Source organism: Podarcis filfolensis (assembly GCF_964270895.1).
Source record: "Podarcis filfolensis genome assembly, chromosome: 2".
Lineage (NCBI taxonomy): Eukaryota > Metazoa > Chordata > Lepidosauria > Squamata > Lacertidae > Podarcis > Podarcis filfolensis.
In genome coordinates, this window is record NC_139605.1 from 19,278,829 (window position 1) to 19,298,802 (window position 19,974).

A 19,974-nucleotide genomic window follows, 5' to 3' on the forward strand; every position below is an offset into this window, starting at 1 on the left:
CGGGGAGCCGGCGCGGCGATTGGCCGAGAGGCGACGGCGGCGGCGGTGGGCGGCTCCCATTGGCCGGGAGGCGGCAGGGGAGGCCAATCGGAGGGCAGAGCGCCGGCAGCAGCAGCTGTAAAAGAATGGAGTCGCAAGCGCTGGACTCGGACTCGGGCGTGGACGAGTCTCTCGTCGCGCCGCTGCTGGAGCTCGGCATCCCCGAGGTGGCGGCGCGGCGGGTGGGTCGGCCGGTGGATCTCTTTCTCTTGAGGGTGGTGAGGGGATGGGGTCCGCTTGCTCCTTGTGGCGCTGGCGGCGCCGGGTGTGGGCCGGGATCCACCCCCTGCAGCCGATCCTCACGGCCGTCTCCCTTTCCCTTCCCGCAGGCTCTAGCGCTCACCGGGGGCCGCTCGGCCGAGGCGGCGGCGCAGCTCTACTTCAGCAGCGGCCTCGATTCCCAGGTAATCCCGTCCCGATCTCCCCCGCCCGATCCCGTTTTCCTGCCTCCGGATCCCGCCGGGGATCATTTTCCGGCCTAACCCAACGCAGTCCTCTCTCTTTGTTTCATCGACCCTGCCCTACGCTTTTTTTCAATCCTTGACCCGCAAACCTTTCTTTCTGCTGACGCGGTTTCTGAGCATGTGAAGAGCGCCTCTTAAGCCCCGGCACGCTCTGGAATTGAGTACCGGGGACTCCCACGTCGGAGGGTGTGGCGCCCCGAGGTGATATTCAAGAGGCGATTGAGCAGCTCTCTGAGATTGTTTTGACCCCGTGCTGCGACGGTACACACGTGCCCAGCAACCGCGTGCACGCATTCTTGCTCCCCATCCCTTGAAAGACGGGTTTTTGCTTCCTCCCCGCACCCACTCGCCAGTCTGCGCGCGTGTGGTTTTCCTGGAAAGCGCAGATGAGGATTAACCTCCCCAGTCCTAATTTTAGTGGAAATAATAGGAACCTGTGAGTGTCAGGGTGTATATGTATGTCTGTGGGTTCCACATTGGTGACCTGTGACAATAGAAACTAATCGCTGCTGCCTGTTTCACAGCCATTATTCTTTAGCCTGTCTCTGTGAGTAACTGTGTCTGAAACACCTGCGTATAAGCATGTTAAATACTTATAACTGAAGCTCTTCCCCTCTTTCTCCATTTTGCTCTGTTAACCTACTTAATGAAAGATCCCATCCACCGCACCTATCTGGTTTTTAGGATGCAACTTGGTACAGTGCCAATTAACTGGTTCATACTGAATGGTTATGGATGACCAGCAATGAGAGTATTTAGCTCCTAGATTTTTGTGATATGCACTGAAGGCCGTAATGCTGGATTTGCATTAAACCAATAGAAGGGGGAGAGCGTTTACAGAAAGCCTACATCCCTCCTGCAAAATGAGAAGCCCTGCTTTTTACATAAAGCAAGTCCACTTGTGATTTACAATATGCATAATCTACGTGTTGGTAACCTCAAGATTTGATTAGTGCAAAGCCCTTGGGTCTGGAAGCTTTGGTTAGTGCAGAATGCTATGGCTAGACAGGAAAGAGACTACCAACAACACATGACATTGTCGCTAAGACTTCCCATTTGCTACTGGACCAAGTTCAAAGTTTTTGTACCAGATCCCTGCAAAGGACTGAGCCCACACAATCTGCCATGGCTTCAACCTCCAGCTGCCTGCCGATACTCTGGGTTTCTACAGTCGGTGTGGACATTGACTGTGTGTTGTTCTCTCTAAGTAATGCCTTCAGCGTCTCCTTTTCCCACACTGTGTGGGAGACAACTGCCATGAAGTTTTTAAGCAGAGGTTGGATGTGTGGCTCTGTCATGTGTGATCTAGTTGAGATTCCTTCATTGCAGGGGGTTGGACTAGATGACCCTGGGTTTCCCTTCTAACTCTACATTTCTATCCTTCTATGCACAACACCCTGAATAACTTAGGCCCAGGGCTGCTTGAGGATTGCCTTCCTCTGTACAGCCCAAATCAATAACTCACACAATCCTGGGGGAACGCTGTTAGCTGTTCCCTGTGGGCCAGAAGCACGACTGGCTTTAAGAAACTAAGCCAATTGTTGCCCCAGCTGAGACAATGATCTTCTCTTGGCAAGGGGAAGCAGAAAGCTTATAGATGCCCTGCTCTGAAAGCAATGTTAGATCAGGAAAATACCTTTCTTCTTTCCCCAGCCTTGTGCTGATTAAAACTCCTTGGGGAAGAATCTGTCCTTTTAATAAAAAAAGGGGGGAAAGGAAAAATCTGCCCTTTATCTTAGTGGTAGGAAATTATGACAGTGGTACCTCGGGTTACATATGCTTCAGGTTACAGACTCTGCTAACCCAGAAATAGTACCTTGGGTTAAGAACTTTGCTTCAGAATGAGAACAGAAATTGTGCTTCGGCGGCGCGGTGGCAGCAGGAGGCCCCATTAGCTAAAGTGGTGCTTCACGTTAAGAACAGTTTCTGGTTAAGTATGGACCTCCAGAACAAATTAAGTACTTAACCTGAGCTACCACTGTATTAGTAATAGTAGTAAAAAAAAAATTTAAATTAAAAAATGAGTAATATATCTCCCTTTATCCGAAGATCACAGGGCAGTTCACAACATAAAACATAACCTTTGTCCTTGGCCCTTCGGAGTCCTAGTCTGCACATTCAGAATAGTCATATAGTTCATTCAGCTCTGCTGCAGGAGGAAGGTTGCAGCAGGCCTGCCGAAGGGCTGTCATGTGTAAATAACGTAGCTGAGATTTGTGGTCCTGCAACTGTCTCACCCTGCTATTCTGGTGAAGTGATTGCAGTACACTAGACCCTCATAAAGGCTTCCTTAGCACCTCTTTCCATGGTGAAGTAGAACGGACCTAATTCCACAGGTACTAAACAGCTGTATTTGAGTGTGGGCTGGACCTGGGTGTCAGACCAGGCTTGTGGGAAATGGCGAAGGGCTGTAGGACAGATTCAATCTCCAGAGACAAGCCTAGGAGAGACCTCTGGCTGAAACTCTGGAGGACCATTGCTGGCCAAGTGTAGACAATACGGAGATGGCTGGGCCAGTGGCCTAACTCAGTATAACACAACTACCTGTGATCCTGAGCTGTAAACAGGAGAGGCAGGTGACTACGCTGTGACGAAAGGGACTTGATCATCACCATCTCTTTCCAGGAAGAAGAGGATGCACAAGGCAGCGGTTACTATAAGATGGTCTTTGTGGTGAACATGGAGCTCTCCATGGGGACTGGAAAGGTAAAGCTACTCATGGATTGTGTTCCGGCCCTTTTAAGTGGCCTTTGGCTTTGCTTGCTGATTTGTTTACATGTGGGCAGTGCAGAGGCCTCAGGTTCTCCATCCTTGGCTTACACCATCGAGGGCATTTATCCAAGGCTGAAAAGTGAAAGCGAGCAAGAGCCCTTGAGTAATGAGGGGCTCCTGGTTTTGCAATGCATTTGTGGATGGAGGCCCAGTAACAATACTGGTGCAGCTGCTACTGAAATAAGTCAACCTGCTATTGCTGAGCCCTGTCTAGAAGATGATTTGGGTTATGATGCCTAACGTTGCCAGCCTGCGCCTTGCAGGTGATGGCAAGGTATCTCTGCAGCAGGTGTCTTCTTCTGTCTTTGTAGCGATGCTTTGGCGCAAGCCGTGCGAGGGAAGTGGGTTTCTTGTTTCTCTCCCCCCCCCCCCAATTTTGAATTCATTTTTATTTGATTTTACAAATATAAAGTTATAAAAATCCAAATCCATGTGCAGAGGTTACTTCAAATCTCACAACTTCCCCCCACCCCCTCCACGGGGTTCCATTTTGAACATTTACAACTGCATATTATTCCATGCGCTAACTTTTATATAAATCCGTATTGTCCGTGCTATTTGTTAGACTACAAGTGAAATCAAAATCCTGCCAATAATAATAATATTTTTTAATATATATCCCGCCCATCTGGCTGGGTTTCCCCAGCAACTCTGGGCGGCTTCCAACAAAATATTAAAATACAATAGTCCTTCAGATACTAAAAGCTTCCCTAAACAGGGCTGCCTTCAGATGTCTTCTAAAAGTCTGGTAGTTGGTTTTTTCCTTTGACATCGGCTGTGAGGGCGTACCACAGGGCGGGCGCCACCACCAAGAAGGCCCTCTGCCTGGTTCCCTGTAACTTCACTTCTCCCAGTGAGGGAATCACCAGAAGGCCCTCGGCACTGGACCTCAGTGTTCGGGCAAAACAATGGGGGTGGAGACGCTCCTTCAGGTATGTTTCCATCTCTTGTTGTTGTCGTTGTTAGTCATGTCCGACTCTTCATGACCCCATGGACCAGAGCATGCCAGGCACTCCTGGTCTTCCACAGTGGTCTTCCACTGCCTCCTGCAGTTTGGTCATTTACAACTGCGTATTATTCCATACTGCTGACCTCTATATCAGTCCATATTGTCCATGGTATTTGTTAAACTACAAGTGAAATCAAAATCCTGCCAATGTTTCCATCTCATTACAGTGGTCTCCTAAATAACTTATAATTTTCTTCCATTCTTTCACGAAGTTTTTGTCCTCTTGGTTTCTGAGTTTCCCAGTTGGTTTTGCCATTTTGGCTTGGTTTGCCATTCCTCTCTGGTAGGGACCTTTGTCTTCTTTCCCTTTCTTGATTCTTGGTGCTTATTGTTGCAGATCGCCGCTCAAGTGGGGCATGCTGCAGTTGGCCTGTTCCAGTTGTTGCAGGAGAAGTCGTCTCACAGGGACATCATCAACCAATGGGATGAACAAGGGTAAGGAAGGAAAAGGGGAATCAGGCCTGCGGAGGGCACCGTCCTCCTAAGACAGGGGTCAGCAAACCTTTTCAGCAGGGGGTCGGTCCACTGTCCCTCAGACCTTGTGGGGGGTCGGACTATATTTTGAAAAAAAATATATGAATGAATTCCTATGCCCCACAAATAACCCAGAGATGCATTTTAAATAAAAGGACACATTCTACTCATGTAAAAACACGTGATTCCCGGACCGTCCGCGGGCTGGATTTAGAAGGCGATTGGGCCGGATCTGGCCCCCGGCCTTAGTTTGCCTACCCGTGTCCTAAGACCTTGCAGAAGGGGCACCGTGTGTCTGTGTTGAAGCTTATTCAGCTTCTGGCTGAGCCAGAGCAAACTCCTCCCAAGTCTCTCCCAGATGAACTGAGAAGGTGCATCAAAGACGCTGGCTTGGGTTCAAAGTCAATTCCCAACTTAGCATGTTGGCATTGGCGAGATGGAGGAGCGCTACTCTTGAGGAGCTTAAAGGCGGTTGCGTATAGTCTGTTGATTCAGGCCAGAAGCCTTGATCGTAGTACTTTCTGGCTTCCTCTTGAGTCCAGCAGATGACATGGTCAAGGGGCTTTTTGATATTTTAACCGGCTTGCTGAGCACCCTATGAATCCAGTACGTCTAGCTTGGTACCCTGCAAAGCATGTTTTAGCGTCACGTGCGCTGGTTTTTTATTGGGGGCGGGCGGGTGAGGTGGTCACACAGGCAGTGCTGGGTGCATGGGTGTGGATCCCTCCACATCAGTTGAAAAAAGGTTTTTAAGTCCTGTAAACAAAATACACCTGATCTTTGTGCCAGTCCTGCACGGAGGTCTGAGAGCTTTCGAGGTACGCAGGTTGGCATGTGCCTGATCCCTGGCACACGATGCTGCTGCTGTTTGTAGTCTCTGAAAAAGGCTTGTAGGTCCTAATTCCTGGGCTGCTGGTCTCTGTAGCTGCCTTAGGGCAGACTCTTGGGCTGGAGGTGCAAGATTCTGCGCCGGAGTGGAGTGGGACCTGGTATTACACTCAAGATTGCTTTGCCTTTCTCTCAGCGCAAAGAAAGTCGTACTGCAGGGTTCCAACACTGACCAGTTGCTGGAGCTGCACGCCTTGGCCCTGAGCCTGGAACTGCCAACGTACCTAGTGCAAGATGCAGGGAGGACCCAGGTAAATGGCCTGAAAGTCGGTTTGCGCTTCCTAGGTATGTTGCCTTGAACAAAGCGAATGTACCTGGTTCTTGTGTTCTGCAGGGATGCTAGCTGGTAGGTATATAAGAAAAGAGGACTTTAATTTCTGCACATGGGGGGGGGGTTGACTTCACATGGGGGGAGGTTTAAGGTGCTGGTTTTAACCTTTAAAGCCTTATACGGGACCGCCTCTCCTGGTATGTCCCGCAGAGGAACTTAAGGTTTTCAAATAAAAACATCCTGAAGGTCCCAGGACACAGAGAAGTTAGGCTGACCTCAACTAGAGCCAGGGCTTTTTTGGCTGTGGCTCCGATCTGGTGGAACGCTCTGTCACAAGAGACTAGGGCCCTGCGGGACTGACATCTTTCCGCAGGGCCTGCAAGACAGAGCTGTTCCACCAGGCCTTTGGCCAAGACACAGCCTGACTCCCTCCTTTGGCAATCTGCACAGAATTTTTGCTTAATGGTTGCCATCAATTTGATTTTAATTAATTTTTATAATGAAATGTTTTTAGAATGTTGCATTATTTTATTGTTGTTAGCTGCCCTGAGCCCGGCTTTGGCTGGGGAGGGCAGGATATAAATAAAATTTATTATTATTATTATTATTTGTTTGGCGGATTGGGTATGTTTGCAAATACCTAATTCTGGTTTCAGAACTTGAAGGGAGCAAAAGGATGTTTTTATTTTCTAGTTAGGGCTCTCTTTTTATAGGGCAGGATCATTAAGGTCAGTAGGTTTTGAAATGATGAAAATTTCTACCGAATGCTGGAAAACCCTGGTTGTGGGAGGACTTAGAAGTAAAATAAACGAAGCTTCTGCCTTTTAAGCACTGGAATGCTGTTTCTAAGCCTGTAGTTGAAACTGGTGTCTATTAAGGTTTCCCCCCTACGATATTGAGCAGAGTTGCAAACTTACGCAACTTTTATTTTTGAAAGGTTCCTTCCAGGTGGTAACAAAAGCTGTGTTCTGCGGCTAGCTGTACAGTTGCCACTTTGGGAGATCCTTTGCCGGCAAGGGGCAAGCTACAAACCTGAAAATTTCAGCCCTGACATTCAAAATTCACATCCACTTTTTTTAAAAAAAAAATCCAATTTAGATGAGGCTATCTTGCTGACCTCAACAGTTTTCTCTTTCGAATCCCCTCCTACCCCCCCAAAAAAAAACCTACATTCAACAGCACATACAGAAATAATGTCATTTATTTACAAAGATCTGGTTTAAACTAGTAGCCCAGCAAAGTAGTCTCCCGATACCTTGAGTGTGGGAATGTTGAGGATAGCAGGAGAGGATATATTGATTAAATAATATCCTTCTTCACTTACTCTAATGAGCTAGTAGCAGAGCGCATTCCCTTGTACATTACAGGAAGCTTGTTGATAGATTCGTTAGAACCACTTGAGTTAAGCAATCCAGTCTGGCTTGTCCAGATCGGATTGTTCCTGGTAAATCCCCTTTAGTTCCCTCTTAAAAACAATAACGACACAACAGTCTTCTTTTAAAAGTAATGATAAGGTTTACTTACATTCAGTTCACAGTACGGTCCTGAAAGCAGGCTTTAGCTTGTAGTAAATCAGTGCTGGATTTACGTATAAGCTAAACAAGCTACAGCTTAGGGCCCCAAAAAAATTTAAAGGGAAAAAAACCTGGATGTACATTTCCAAAATATAAGATAAAAACAAATAAAATAAAACCTACATACAGCAAATGGCTTGAGATACCTAATTAGGTCCATAAATAACCATATAGCATATATTCAACACAAAAAAACCTGACAATTTGTTGTTGACAAAGGACAGCTGGACAGATAAAGGGCCCCATTACCTTCAGAAGCTTAGGGCCTCATCAAACCTAAATCCGGCCCTGGTTACAGTTACAGAGAAATGTGTGGGTTTGTTCTCTGTGAGGGATGAGTCCATGTGCTGCTGGCTGAGGGCCGGCAGACAGCAAAAGGCATAATGGAGAGAAGGGATCAAGAGAGTAAGAGGAAGATGAGAATGAAGCAACCCCGACAAAAGAACAGTGCCAAGAGAAATTGACGAACTATGCAGAACTGGCCAAATTGACATACAAATTGTGAGACAAGGACAACTGTGACTTCAAGGAGGAATGGGAACTTTATACAAATTATTTAAAAACACAACAAAATGAAGTGGACTCCTTGGCAGGTTTTGAATAAACGTACACAAATTTATTGTTGATAACATGATGGACAGATATGTAAGGATATATACAATTTTATAATATGCAGAGAAAATATGTGCAGCGAAATCAGGGAGAGGAGCTGAGGGAAGTCCTTGGTGGCGGGGGGAAAAAGGGGGGGAATTATGTAGGTGATTATATGGTTTGATAATTTGTTATGTGGAAATTGAGCAATAATTTTATTTTTATTTTTTTTAAAGAGAGAGTAAGAGAAAGATTGGACGCAGGTGGTGCTGTGGGTTACACCACAGAGCCTAGGACTTGCCGATCAGAAGGTCGGCGGTTCGTATCCCCGCGACAGGGTGCGCTCCTGTTGTGCAGTCCCTGCTCCTGCCAACCGAGCAGTTCGAAAGCACGTCAAAGTGCAAGTAGATAAATAGGTACCGCTCCGGCGGGAAGGTAAACAGCGTTTCCGTGTGCTGCTCTGGTTCGCCAGAAGCATCTTAGTCATGCTGGCCATATGACCCAGAAGCTGTACGCCAGCTCCCTCGGCCAATAAAGCGAGATGAGTGCCGCAACCCCTGAGTCGGCCACGACTGGACCTAATGGTCAGGGGTCCCTTTACCTTTAAGAGAAAGATGGCTGCATGACTAGCCCCTTTATAGGGTCTGCCAGGGTCACGCCCATCTACCTGGTCACATGCAGGGGAAGGATGCTCCAGACCAGGTGTGACAGGAAGTCCTCCCAGCTGGAGCAACGTTCCCCCGTGTGTCCACTCTGGGCAAACAGGAAGTGTTGTACTTGACTGCTTCAGTGATGTCACATCCCACATTGGGAGCACTCGAAAGTATACAGCAGGGGTGAGAGCACGGTAGATCGAGGTGCGGCCCCAGCTCTCTGGCAGCTCTCTCCTCAGTGCTTTGCTTGCCCCAGCTGTGGGGTGTCCTCTCTGTGTTCCAGGTTCCGACGGGCTCCCACACAGTCCTCGCCATCATGGGGGAGGAAGAGATGGTGAACCAGGTGACCGGGCAGCTGAAACTGCTGAACTGAGAAGTGCTTCAGAGCGTGGCTCTGTCCGCCCCACGTGGAGTCCGCGGGGCCGCCGCCCCTGTGTGTGCGCACACGCTTTTCTCGTGGGAAGAGGAAGCTCCTGCCGACAGCAGCTCTCGAAGGCCCGTCAGGGCAGCATGCCGAACGGAGGGGTGGCTCTCCTTTACGATAAGAGGAGCGCTCCTTTTCTCCCCCCCTTTTCTTTTTCTTTCCAGTCAGGCGGAGGCTTTAAAGCTCTCTCTCCCCCCCCAGTTGGATTGTTAGGGTTCTCTCCCCAGTGGCTCTGTCATGGATATAGGTCTGCATTTCCCATACCGCCCTCAAACCAGGTGAGATGATGTACAGGTGTGGCCCGAGCTTCCGTGCAGAGGGAAACCATGAAAGGAATGCCGGGCTCACCTGGCGACGAGAAGGCTGACCTTGTACCTAACGCATCGCCGCCTCTTGTCAGTCTCATTTGGGGCATTATTATTATTGAAGGAATGAAGATGCCGCAACCCCTCTGGACTGCTTATTCTGTCGCTGAACTGCTCTTAGGAAGCTGTCATTATCTCTGTTTTAGCCAAAAGTAGTTGAAATCCCTTGTCTTTGTATTCCTGCTTGTGGACTGTTTTCCCATCTTTGCGGCATCCTTCCTGTTACCCTTTTCAGATGACTTCAAGGCGGGGGGTGGGGTGGGGGGGGTGGAAAAGGATTTTGAAAATAGAGTTCGCAACGTACTATCACGTCTCCAGCCAACGGATGGGGGATGGAATAAGGAATGGCTGTGCTGGGCACATCCAGAAATAGGCCATAGCTGACACAGGAGGGTTAAATCAGACATGGAAAACTTTTTTTTTCCTGCTGGGGGGCTGTATTCCTGGGTGGGTGGGGGTAATCATTAGGGCTGCATGCTAGCAGTGGGTAGGATCCGGGTCCAAAGTGGGTGGGATGCCGTCCTTTTCTCCCCTGCCTTCTCATCTCCACCCCCCCCCCATTTTGCTCCTTTCCCAGCCACCCACATGAAATTAGGCTGTGACGTTTGTCTGCCCACCCTTGGTTTAAAGCAGCAGAGAGAGGCAGCCAAAGCAGGGGTAGTCAACATGGTGCCCTCCAGACGTTGTCGGACTCTCATTGGCCTCAGCCAGCGTGACCAATAATCTGGTGTGTGTTGGGAGTTGGCCGTTCAGCAAAAACCTGGAAGGCCCAATGTTTGCTACCTAGCCTAGAGCTAAGGACCAGTGTAGAAGAGAATGCAGCTTTGCTGGTGTTCGGCGGTGTGCGTTCCTTTCCTTCCCCTCCTGTCCGATTAAAAACCCAATGTGAGTGTTCCTGTTTCGGTAGAACAACAGTATTCAACGAATAAATGAAAAACGCGCCTCTTGAGAAGGGATTCATGAGAAGGGAAGTGGGGGCGGGGGGACGGAACTTGAGAGCTCTGCTGCGCAGGTACTTGTCGCGTGGCGGGGCATTTTCCCAAGTGGCAAAACAGATGTCCGCTCGTCTTGGTGTCGTTCCCAGAACATCTCCCTAAGGCATGTTTTAGTGTTTGTTCCAGATTCTCAAACATTCAGAACAAGAGGCCCACACACCAGGTCTGTGACGGAGGCTTGGTGTGAACATGAGTCTCTTCTTGTAGAGGTTTTTCTACCTGCTAGACATTGATACTTCCAGGACTCTTCCCCCCCCCCTACCAAATTGCAACCTGCAATCCATTTTTCCATTTTTTGACTTTGCGTCCTTTCCCACCGGTGTCTTCTGCTGTGAAAGGAATGGATGGCGGCCATTTTGAATTTTTATGATAGAAGAAACTTGGGGGTACAGTCTATAGAGGAGCCTGGGATTGCATGGCTTGGCTTAGCTTTTATATAGGGTTGTATTCACTCAAGTCTTGGGTCATAAAATTGGGGTCAGTGGCTCTGGGCGTAGCCAAGATTTTTTTGGGGGGGGCAGGTCTTTTGTTGGGGGGGCAGGACCTCAGTTAGCTATGTGTTTTTATTGATTTTTGGGGGGAAGTTGCCCCCTTGGCTACACCCATGTCAGTGGCCCTGCCAGTTGAAGGCCAAAACCGTTAGCTTGTCTAGATGAAAGAAGGTAAACCTGGTGTGTGGTTTGGTCGACCAAAGTTACCAGCTGTTTTCCGACAGGGCTCTCTGCTGGTTGAAACAGATATTCCCTAGGTGTTGTTTTTCCCAGCATGCAGATGACGTGATGAGAAAAGCTGTCTGCTTTAATTTTTTAAACGTTTTGTTTTTTAAAAAAATACATAGGTAACTCTAGATGCCACATGTAACACCTGTATTGCTGCTTGTCCCGTTCAGTTTTCAGTACACATTGACAGCTGTGGAAATGGCTGCCAATTCTATGTCAAAAGTTGGAACAGAAGATGTAATATCACCCTCACCCCCTAATTTTGTTTTCAGGTGGAACTCTAGTTGAAGGTCTTTTTCTAGCTGTAGCTTCAATTAATATTTAAAAAACCTCCCTGTAGATTGGTTGCATAGCTCTGTGTCCATGGGAATTACGATGGTTCTGTTATAGTAAATTTGGAAAAGAAAAAGCTTACGAGGCCATTCACCCAGGATATTGCAGTCCAGATAAGATTTGCCGTCAAACTCCCCTCCTTTAAAACGTGGCACAGTGTTGTGGTGTGGCCAAATATTTGACTTCAAAAGAGGAAACTTTCCCCAAGTGAGGAGATTGATAAAAAAAAGGAAGTTGAAAGGTGAAGCCCAGAGGATCGAGTCTCTCCAAAATGCTTAGGAGTTGTTAAAAAATGCAATATGGGAAGCTCAGCAGGAATGTTTGTGGCAGACCAGGAACGATGTCATGAGGGCCAAGAGGATGCCAGCATGATGCCAGCAGAGTCAAGGAAGTTATTAAGGAGGCCCTTTTCAAAATACAGAAGCCTTATCTAAATGAAAAGAACCAGAAAGAAGCAAAAGCTTTGGCAAAACAAGTGCATGCACACAGTAAGGGATGCGTAAAGGAATTTGAGGTGCGCATTGCTAAAAGCATTAAGACTAACAACAAAGAAGTTATTTAAATACATTAGTAGCAGGAGACCATCTAGGGATGTGGTTGGACCTTTATGACAAGGAGGTCAAAGGAGGATGAGGAGATGGAGAAGCTGAATGAATTATTTGCATCTGTCTTCGCAGTGGAGGTTATAGGGCAGATTGCAGTGCCTGAAATACTTTTTTGCAGGATGGAGCCTGAGGAACTGAGGCAGTTAGTGGTGTTTAGAGACGAAAGTATAGGTCTAGCAGACAAAATGAAAACTGACAACTTGCCAGGTCTGGATGGCATCCACCTGAAAAGCTCTCAAAGAACTCAAATGTGAAACTGCAGAACTTCTCACAAAAATAAGTTACTCAGATCAGCCTCTATAGCCAAGGACTGGAAAGTAACCTATGTAACATCAAAAAGGGATCCTGGAAATCACTGGCCGGTTAGTTTAACGCCTGTCCTGGGAAAACTGGTGGAAAGTATTGTTAAAGATAAAATAACCAAGCATATAGAAGAACAAGTATTGCTGGAGCAGAGGCGAGCATGGCTTCTGTAAGGGCAAGTCTTGTCTCACGGACCTATTGAGGTATTTGAGAGTGTTAAGAAGCATATAGATAGAGGTGATCCAGTTGACATAGTGGACTTGTGACTTTTCAAAAAGCTTTTGACAAGGTAGCCCACTACAGACTTCTGAGTAAGCTTAGCAGTCCTGGAATAAGGATCAGGGATTGCTTAGGTTGGAGGCCCCAGAGTCTGAATAAATGGTCAATTCTCAGAATAGAGATGTAAAAAGTGGAGGGCCGCCAAGGATTGGTATTGAGACCTGCACTTTTTAACTTGTTATATTCAGGATCTAGAGTTAGAAGTAGGCAACAAGGTGGCCCAAGGTTTGCTGACGATACTAAATGGTTCAGTGTCGTTAAAACAAAAAGAGCTCCGAAAGGATCTCTCCGGTGGGTGGCAAAATGGCAAATGCAATTCAATGTAAACAAGTGTTGGGGCAAGAAAAATCTTAAGTTTCACATATAACCCCATGGAATATGAAGTGGTGGTGACTGACCAGGACCAAGACCTTGAGGTCATGGTCTGTAGCTCCATGAAGATGTTGGCAGCAGCAGCAGCAGCTGTGAAAAAGGCAAATGCCCTCCCTTTAATGTCATTATTAAAGGCGCTGAATATAATCTCATCATGCCGTTATACGAACCTATGGTGCGACTGCATTTGGAATACTAGAACGTCCAGTTCTGGTTGCCTCGCCTCAAAAAGGATATTGCAGAGTTTGAGAAGGTTCAGAGGAGGACAACCGAAGGGGATGGAGGAAAAGTCGCAGCACTGAGGACTTTTTAGTTTGGAGGAGAGGTGCCCTGATAGAGCAGCGGTTCTCAACCTGTGGGTCCCCAGATGTTGTTGGACTACAACTCCTATCATCCCTGGCCTTGCTAGCTAGGGGTGATGGGAGTTGTAGTTCAACAACATCCGGGGACTTACAGGTGGAGAAAGGCTATGATAGAGGATTATGGCATGGCCTAGAGGAGGTGGGTAGAGAAACCCCGCCCCCCCCCTTGCGACACTAGAACTCTTGGTCCTCCAGTGAAGCTGAATGTTGGAAGATTCAGGACAGATGGAAGAATGGCACTTCACACATTGTGTAGTTAAGCTGTGGCACTCGCTCCAATGGCCACCAACTTGGATGGCTTTAAAAGAGGATCAGGCAAAGTCACGAAGTATAAGCCTAGCCGGTGCTACCAGCCATGGTGGCAAGGCTTGTGTACACTTGGAGGCCTCCGAATCTCAGTTGCTGGATTCAGTGGCGTAGCGTGGGGGGTGCAGGGGGGGCTGGCCGCACCGGGCGCAACATCTGGGGTTAGGGCAAATCCACGGGTTAGGAGGCGCAAATCCACGGGTTAGGGGGCGCAAATTACTTGCCTTGCCCCGGGTGCTGACAACCCACGCTATGCCACTGGCTGGATTCCACCGGAGAGGGAAAGGGCTCTTGTTCTGGGGTCTCGCTTGAGGGTTTCCCACGGCCATCCTATTGGCCACTGTGAGAACAGGATGCTGGACTAGACGGGCCATACTGGCCTGATCCTGCAGGCTCATCTTACGTGCTTAAAAGGCGAGTTTGGCACGAACCAGCAGGTTTAATAGCCTGGCCCCGTTTTAACAGGTCACGAGGAGCGTTTCTGGGTAAGGAGGGTTGAGTGGGGGGTCCTTTTTTTGTGTGTCATCCAATAAAAGCATTTTGTTAGCCTGCCTCTCTCACCCTGCCATTTAGGTCAAGTATTTTGCCACACAATGAGACAAATTGCTGGCAGAAGCCCATGTTGCAGGCGGAGGGTGGGGGGGGGGGCTGGGGGTAGGAGAAGACAAAAAAGCTTGCAACTAGGTTAAGAGCCTCTTGGAATAAAGACAACGTGATGTTTACAGCCGAGTCATAAACCCCCCGATGGTTTGGAGTGACTCGTAATACAGGGTCCTGCTGGTAGGTGTGCAATTTGCTAAGTTTATGTACCGGCAAAGTAAAGAAACAAATTGCCTGGCGTATTTAGCGCTGGCAAGCCTGGAGGGTTGGAACAGGGGCAGAGAGAGCTAGCTGTCTCCCATCTCCTCGCTTCTCCGTGGCGGCAAGCACAGAGGGTTTAGAAAAGTGAAAGCAGGCAGGCAAAAAGAGGGTGGGAAAGAGTCACGTTGGGAGCTGCCTGGTATTTCCATCTGTGCTACGGGCTCCACTTAGGAGCTGGGTTAAAGCAGTGCGCAGCCTGATCCCTGTTCTCAAGGCTCGAAGGCCAATCCCGCTTCTTGCAAGAGAACTCGTTCCCATATATGCGAGTTTGTCGGGCGGTTGCTTTAACCGGTTGCGTGTGGCTGTGTGCTTTTGCACTTGTTGCTACAGGAGGTGTTCAGCTTGCTGGTTTTGCCTCGCCCCCCCTTCTAGGGTAGCTCCTGTGCCTTTTTTAAAACACCTGTATGGTAAGTAAAAATTGTGGCACTGCTGCCGGCGCCGCCGCCACTGGTTCCTCCCGTTTCCCATCTTGGCTCCAGATTTGGGGAGCAGATTTGGCCCCTTGCTCTCACCTTCGCTACGACTAAGGGAGACTGTGCTATGGTAAGCAGGGCTTTGTGTGGCAGTGCAGGCACCCCCTGTGGCCACAGCTCTCTGCAATGCAGGTGGGTGGCACTGCAATCCATTGGTCTGGTTTATACATCAGTGTGAATACCCATGTGAAACGACCATGTTTTCTCTCGACATTTGCTGGGTTTTTCTCGTCGAAGCCTTTGGCCATGTCCTATCATTACTAGCCACGTGGATGAGGACTAAAAGACTCCTCTAAGTATATTTAACGGCATTTGCTCACATTCCTCTCCTCTCTCCCCCTTTCTATCTAATACTGTCAAAATTTAGATTGCTGCTTCCTGGGGCCAGGGACCTGCCTCCTTTTTTTCTCCTTAAATCAGCGCCGTAAGGGTTCCATGTACAATGATAGTGCTGTATAAATGATTAAAAATGTATGCAAGCTTCCGAGCGCATCGTGTTTTTAATTAAACGTTAAATTTGCATATACCTGACATCCTACATCGCATTTAAATGACTTGCATTATAGTAATATACTAGTGCGGGTAAATCTTCCTTTGCATCATCAGATTGCAGATGTTATTCAGCTCAGTTTTACTCATGGTAGACCCAGTGAAATTAATGAGCATAACTAGGTTAGGTCAGTTAATGTCAGTAGGTCTATTCTGACTAAAGTTTGTTTGAATACCACTCAATATCAGTATTTACAAGTACTGTGTATCAACAAACATGAAAAAAGGAATTTCTGCCTTAGTGGCAATATAAAAGTGCTGAGTTGAGGCATAGCTTCCAGCAAGCTCCAACACCAACTTGGGATCCTAAGCATACAGTGGTACCTCAGGTTAAGAACTTAATTCGTTCTGGAGGTCCATTCTTAACCTGAAACTGTTCTTAACCTGAGGTACTACTTTAGCTAATGGGGTCTCCTGCTGCTGCCGCCACACCATTTCTGTTCTCATCCTGAAGCAAAATTCTTAACCCGAGGTACTATTTCTGGGTTAGCAGTGTCTGTAACCCGAGGTACCGCTGTACAAATCTGCCACGAGGTTCCATGTTTTGAGCACGAAGCTGCTTGTGAGAAGAGAAACCCTTGATGTAAGCAAGGCCAAAAAAGTAACACGAGTCTGGTTCATAGCAGGAATGAGAACCAATAGTCTCTTAACCACAGATGTCCAGGGAGAAGGATTGTTCCTCTGTCATGTGGGAGGTCAAAATTCTACTGAATACATTTATATTTATTTTCCTTTCTGCCACAGCACATCCTTTGCATGCAGAAGGTTCCGGTTCCAGTCTCTGACATCTGAAAAAAGAGCAGGGAACATTGGATGGTGAAGAGCTCAGCCTGAGACCCTCAAGGACCACTGCCAGTCAGGGCAGACTGTGACTTGACTTGGATACTTTAGTTGAGATTCCTGCATTGCAGGGGGTTGGACTAGATGACCTTGGGTCCCCCTTCCAGCTCCTTTATTGTTTTGTGAAATAACATTAGAGGGCTACAGCATTGGGGTCCTACTTGGGACTCCCCAGTGGCATTGGGTTTGCTGCTGCTGGATACAGGATGGTGGAGAAGATGAGTTTTAGTCTGATTTGGCGGGACCTGGGGAACCTGGTGTCAGGGGCTCATCCTGCACTCGAGTAGGACCCTTGCAGAGACACATGCCCAACTGGCATGTTCTCTCCCTCCTGGTCGATCGTTCGGGAGCTTCATTAGCTTTCTTCAGCCCGAACATCACAGCGACCGATGCCAACAGACACCGGCACACTTCGGGATCCGCAGAGTCTTCGCAGCTTGTGTAACAGACCTCAGCATTTTGGCTAATCTACTTTATTTACATAGAAACACACACGGAGCACTGCAGCATCGCTCCCTCTCTCTCTAGCACCGGACAGCAAAGAGGGAAAAAACAAAGGACAATAGTCCCACTTCACGGAACACAGTAACACAAACATCCTGTCTCCGTCACTTCCCGCTCTGTGGAGTCATAACATACACCATCATACAACTCCCATGACTGCAATCATGGAGCAGGAATTCTAACACCTGGATGGTGGGCCCTAGCCCCCTTCAGACCCACCCAGCAGTCTGGGATGAAGGCAGTAGTAGTCCAGAAACATTTTGTAGGCCTCCGGTGTTCCCATCCACCCCACCCCAGACTTTGGCAATAGCGGACTAGGCAGACAAATACTTTGTAAGACAATTTTCTGGGTTCATATGACCAGGCGGTGAAGACTGCTGTCTATCACCTCCCCACCCCCCAATATGAATTTAAGTTGTTAACATGCCTGATGACAGTGAGCAAGGGTATTTTTCACAGCGGCCAGCCCAGCGCTCTCAAAATAACCTAATCGTCCAGCGTGTACAATGCCTTTTTGGCCACCAGGTGCCGCTGTCTGTCCCCTGCTTTGCCACAGACATGGGGAGCAGCTGTGCCAGTTTCCTGTTCTCCACATCCTGGTGGAGGAGGGAGCTGGACTGTTGCATTATGGGGCCTGATATAGAAACAGGGTTGTGGCGGCTGCTTTTCCTTTTTTTCTTTTTAAAGTGGGGGATGGGACTTCCAAAATCTCAGCCTACCGGAAGGCAGCCTCATGTCCCATTGCGCCGATGTTAAGTGTTACTACATCCTGCAAACGCGGACAGGGAATACCGAGATGGGAAGGGAGTTTTGGAGGGCCTAAGAACTAAAAATACAAGACTCTGGCTTTGTGGGTCTTGAGTTTAGAGGTAACGCAGTCAGGACTTGCCGCTGGGTGACAAAGCAGATATTTAGTAGGTAAAGTTACACACACAAAAACATGCAGATAAGAGTCATGGGAAAACTCATCATCTGGTTTTTTGTGAGTCACATAGCTCTGAAAAACAGCAGCCCTGCTAGAAAACAAAAAGGTGGATTGCTCTATCGTGTGTGTGCAATATGGAACACCATATATGTGCATCTACACACCCTACTGGCAAACTGGAGTTCTCCACATTGCAACATATCCCTGCAGTTCCCACTTTTTTCTCCCTGTCCTTGGCTGTTACAAGATCTCCTTTCCTTAGTGGCAGCAACTGCAGAGGGAAGGCTGAGGCCCTCTCTCAGTGCCCACCAAACCCAGAGCTGCCGGATAGCTACGCCACCTCTGTCCCAGCATAATATACAGCAAAAGGGAATCGGCCTCAGCTAGAGCCACACGGCATTGCCAAACAGATCTTCTCTCCTCCCCTGCCACCAGCACCTTCCCCATACGTGCCTTTTAATTTGCGAGCCTCTACCATTTCTGTTTGGCACCCATCGCTGGCGTTGTGTACTGAATTTTAATTGCTCTGACCCATTTTGGGGAAGCAATCCCGGTCTGAGAAGAGGGACGAAAATATAACTATGCAGCCAGGGGCATGCTCATTAATTTCGCCAGGCTTAGGTGCACGCAGCTCGGCTGTGCAGCTTCCTGCTCCGCAGCAGACACAGGTCTGTGTTTAGCTGGTTCCCAAAGTGGGGGAAGGTGGGAGGGGGGTGGCAGACAAATCTACGCAGACACAGGAGAGAAGGTGGCTGAGAAAAGGCTTCCTGGAACTGCAAATGTATCTAAAAGACACTTCAGATGACCAGAGGGCCACACTTGGCTTCTCTTCAAATGCAAGCAGGCTAGCAGCCCATCTAAATCAAGAATAGATATCAGAGTATGACCCACATAAGGTACAGAGAGTCTAGGGTACCAGACCAGGACTCCTCACGGACAGAGATGGGTGCTGCTTATACTGTATTAACACACCTGTGGCCTTGCAGATGTCGTAGGCAAGATTCTCATCAGCCTCACCCAGCACAGCCAAAGGTCATAGACCAGGTGAGCTGTTGTCCCACAGCACCTGAAAGTCCACAGATTCTCCATCTCTGCCCATGTACCCCAGCCTCTAAACCTTGTACCTCTATATCACTCTAATCGATGTTGTTTCTTAGTGGCTGGCAAAGCTATCCAGAGCTGCCAAAGCTATCTTGACTTTCCAGAGGCGTAGCCCTTTTAGCCTATTGCGGCGAAAACAATGGAGACTTGTGTGGCACCTTAATGATTAACACATTGACTGCAGCATATGCTTTAATGCACTGCAAAATTTGATACTGGGCTGTTCTCTGAATTCTGCGATAACATATCAACAGGCAAAAGGGCCTATTCGTGATGGAGCACTTGCAATGAGCACCTCAGGCCATCGCGACACAACAGGGAGCGAGCTCCTCCGACCATCACTTTTTACTCCATTGTTGGTACAGAACTGGTCTCGATCTCTCCCCCAGACGCGTTCCCTCCCTTCTTTAAAAAGTGCTGCTCCTCATTTTTAACACGACGCTTTGTGAGAAAGGGCGGACGGGCGTTAGAAAAGGATGTACGCCCAAATTCAGGCTGCGCAAGGAGAGCGGCAGATGAAATTACTGTGTGCACAGCACCGCCAATGTTTATAGAGAAGAAAACCGGCCCTTCCCTCCGAGGATTTCCTACTCTCAGGGAAGGCAACCTGTGCAAAGGGGGGGATTTTTTTGGGTGTGTGTGTGTGGACAGGGTAAGCTACAAATTATTAGGGCCGCCGGATCTTGTGCACGCTTACTTGGGAACAAATCCCGGCTAATTCGGCAGGGCCCCGAGTAAATACGTGCATTATAGGCTTGGGATACAAGATCACGAGGAGGGGGGGAGCGCGAAGCGATGCAGAGCAGGCAAAGACAGTCGATCCTGGCGTGGGGAGGGCAGCAGGCGGACGGTGGAAAGACGAGAGGGCCGCCGCCGCCGCCACAATAGGGCTTATTGGCAAAGCCCGCATTACATCCTGCAGC

General features: G+C 48.4%; 1 protein-coding gene across 2 annotated transcripts; it reads left to right on the forward strand.

Annotated features, from left to right (window-relative positions):
• On the forward strand, positions 1-12,274 carry LOC310757251 (putative peptidyl-tRNA hydrolase 2). Of its 2 annotated transcripts, none has more exons than XM_083602539.1 (6): positions 1-221; positions 369-443; positions 3,129-3,209; positions 4,622-4,719; positions 5,783-5,897; positions 9,019-12,274. In XM_083602539.1, the coding sequence occupies exons 1-6, from the start codon at positions 126-128 to the stop codon at positions 9,106-9,108; spliced, it is 555 nt and encodes a 184-aa protein (XP_083458665.1). In that variant the 5' UTR covers positions 1-125; the 3' UTR covers positions 9,109-12,274. The 2 variants fall into 2 exon arrangements, with proteins under 2 accessions (XP_083458665.1, XP_083458664.1); XM_083602538.1 differs by having other exon boundaries at positions 54-221; positions 8,992-12,274.
• The last annotated feature ends 7,700 nt before the right edge of the window (positions 12,275-19,974 follow it).

Coding starts and splice junctions, on each gene's coding strand:
- LOC310757251 (XM_083602538.1), top strand. CDS start 126: ATGGAGTCGCAAGCGCTGGACTCGGACTCGGGCGTGGACGAGTCTCTC. Junction 3,210..4,621: donor TCTCCATGGGGACTGGAAAG/GTAAAGCTACTC, acceptor TTATTGTTGCAG/ATCGCCGCTCAAGTGGGGCA. Junction 4,720..5,782: donor AACCAATGGGATGAACAAGG/GTAAGGAAGGAA, acceptor CCTTTCTCTCAG/CGCAAAGAAAGTCGTACTGC.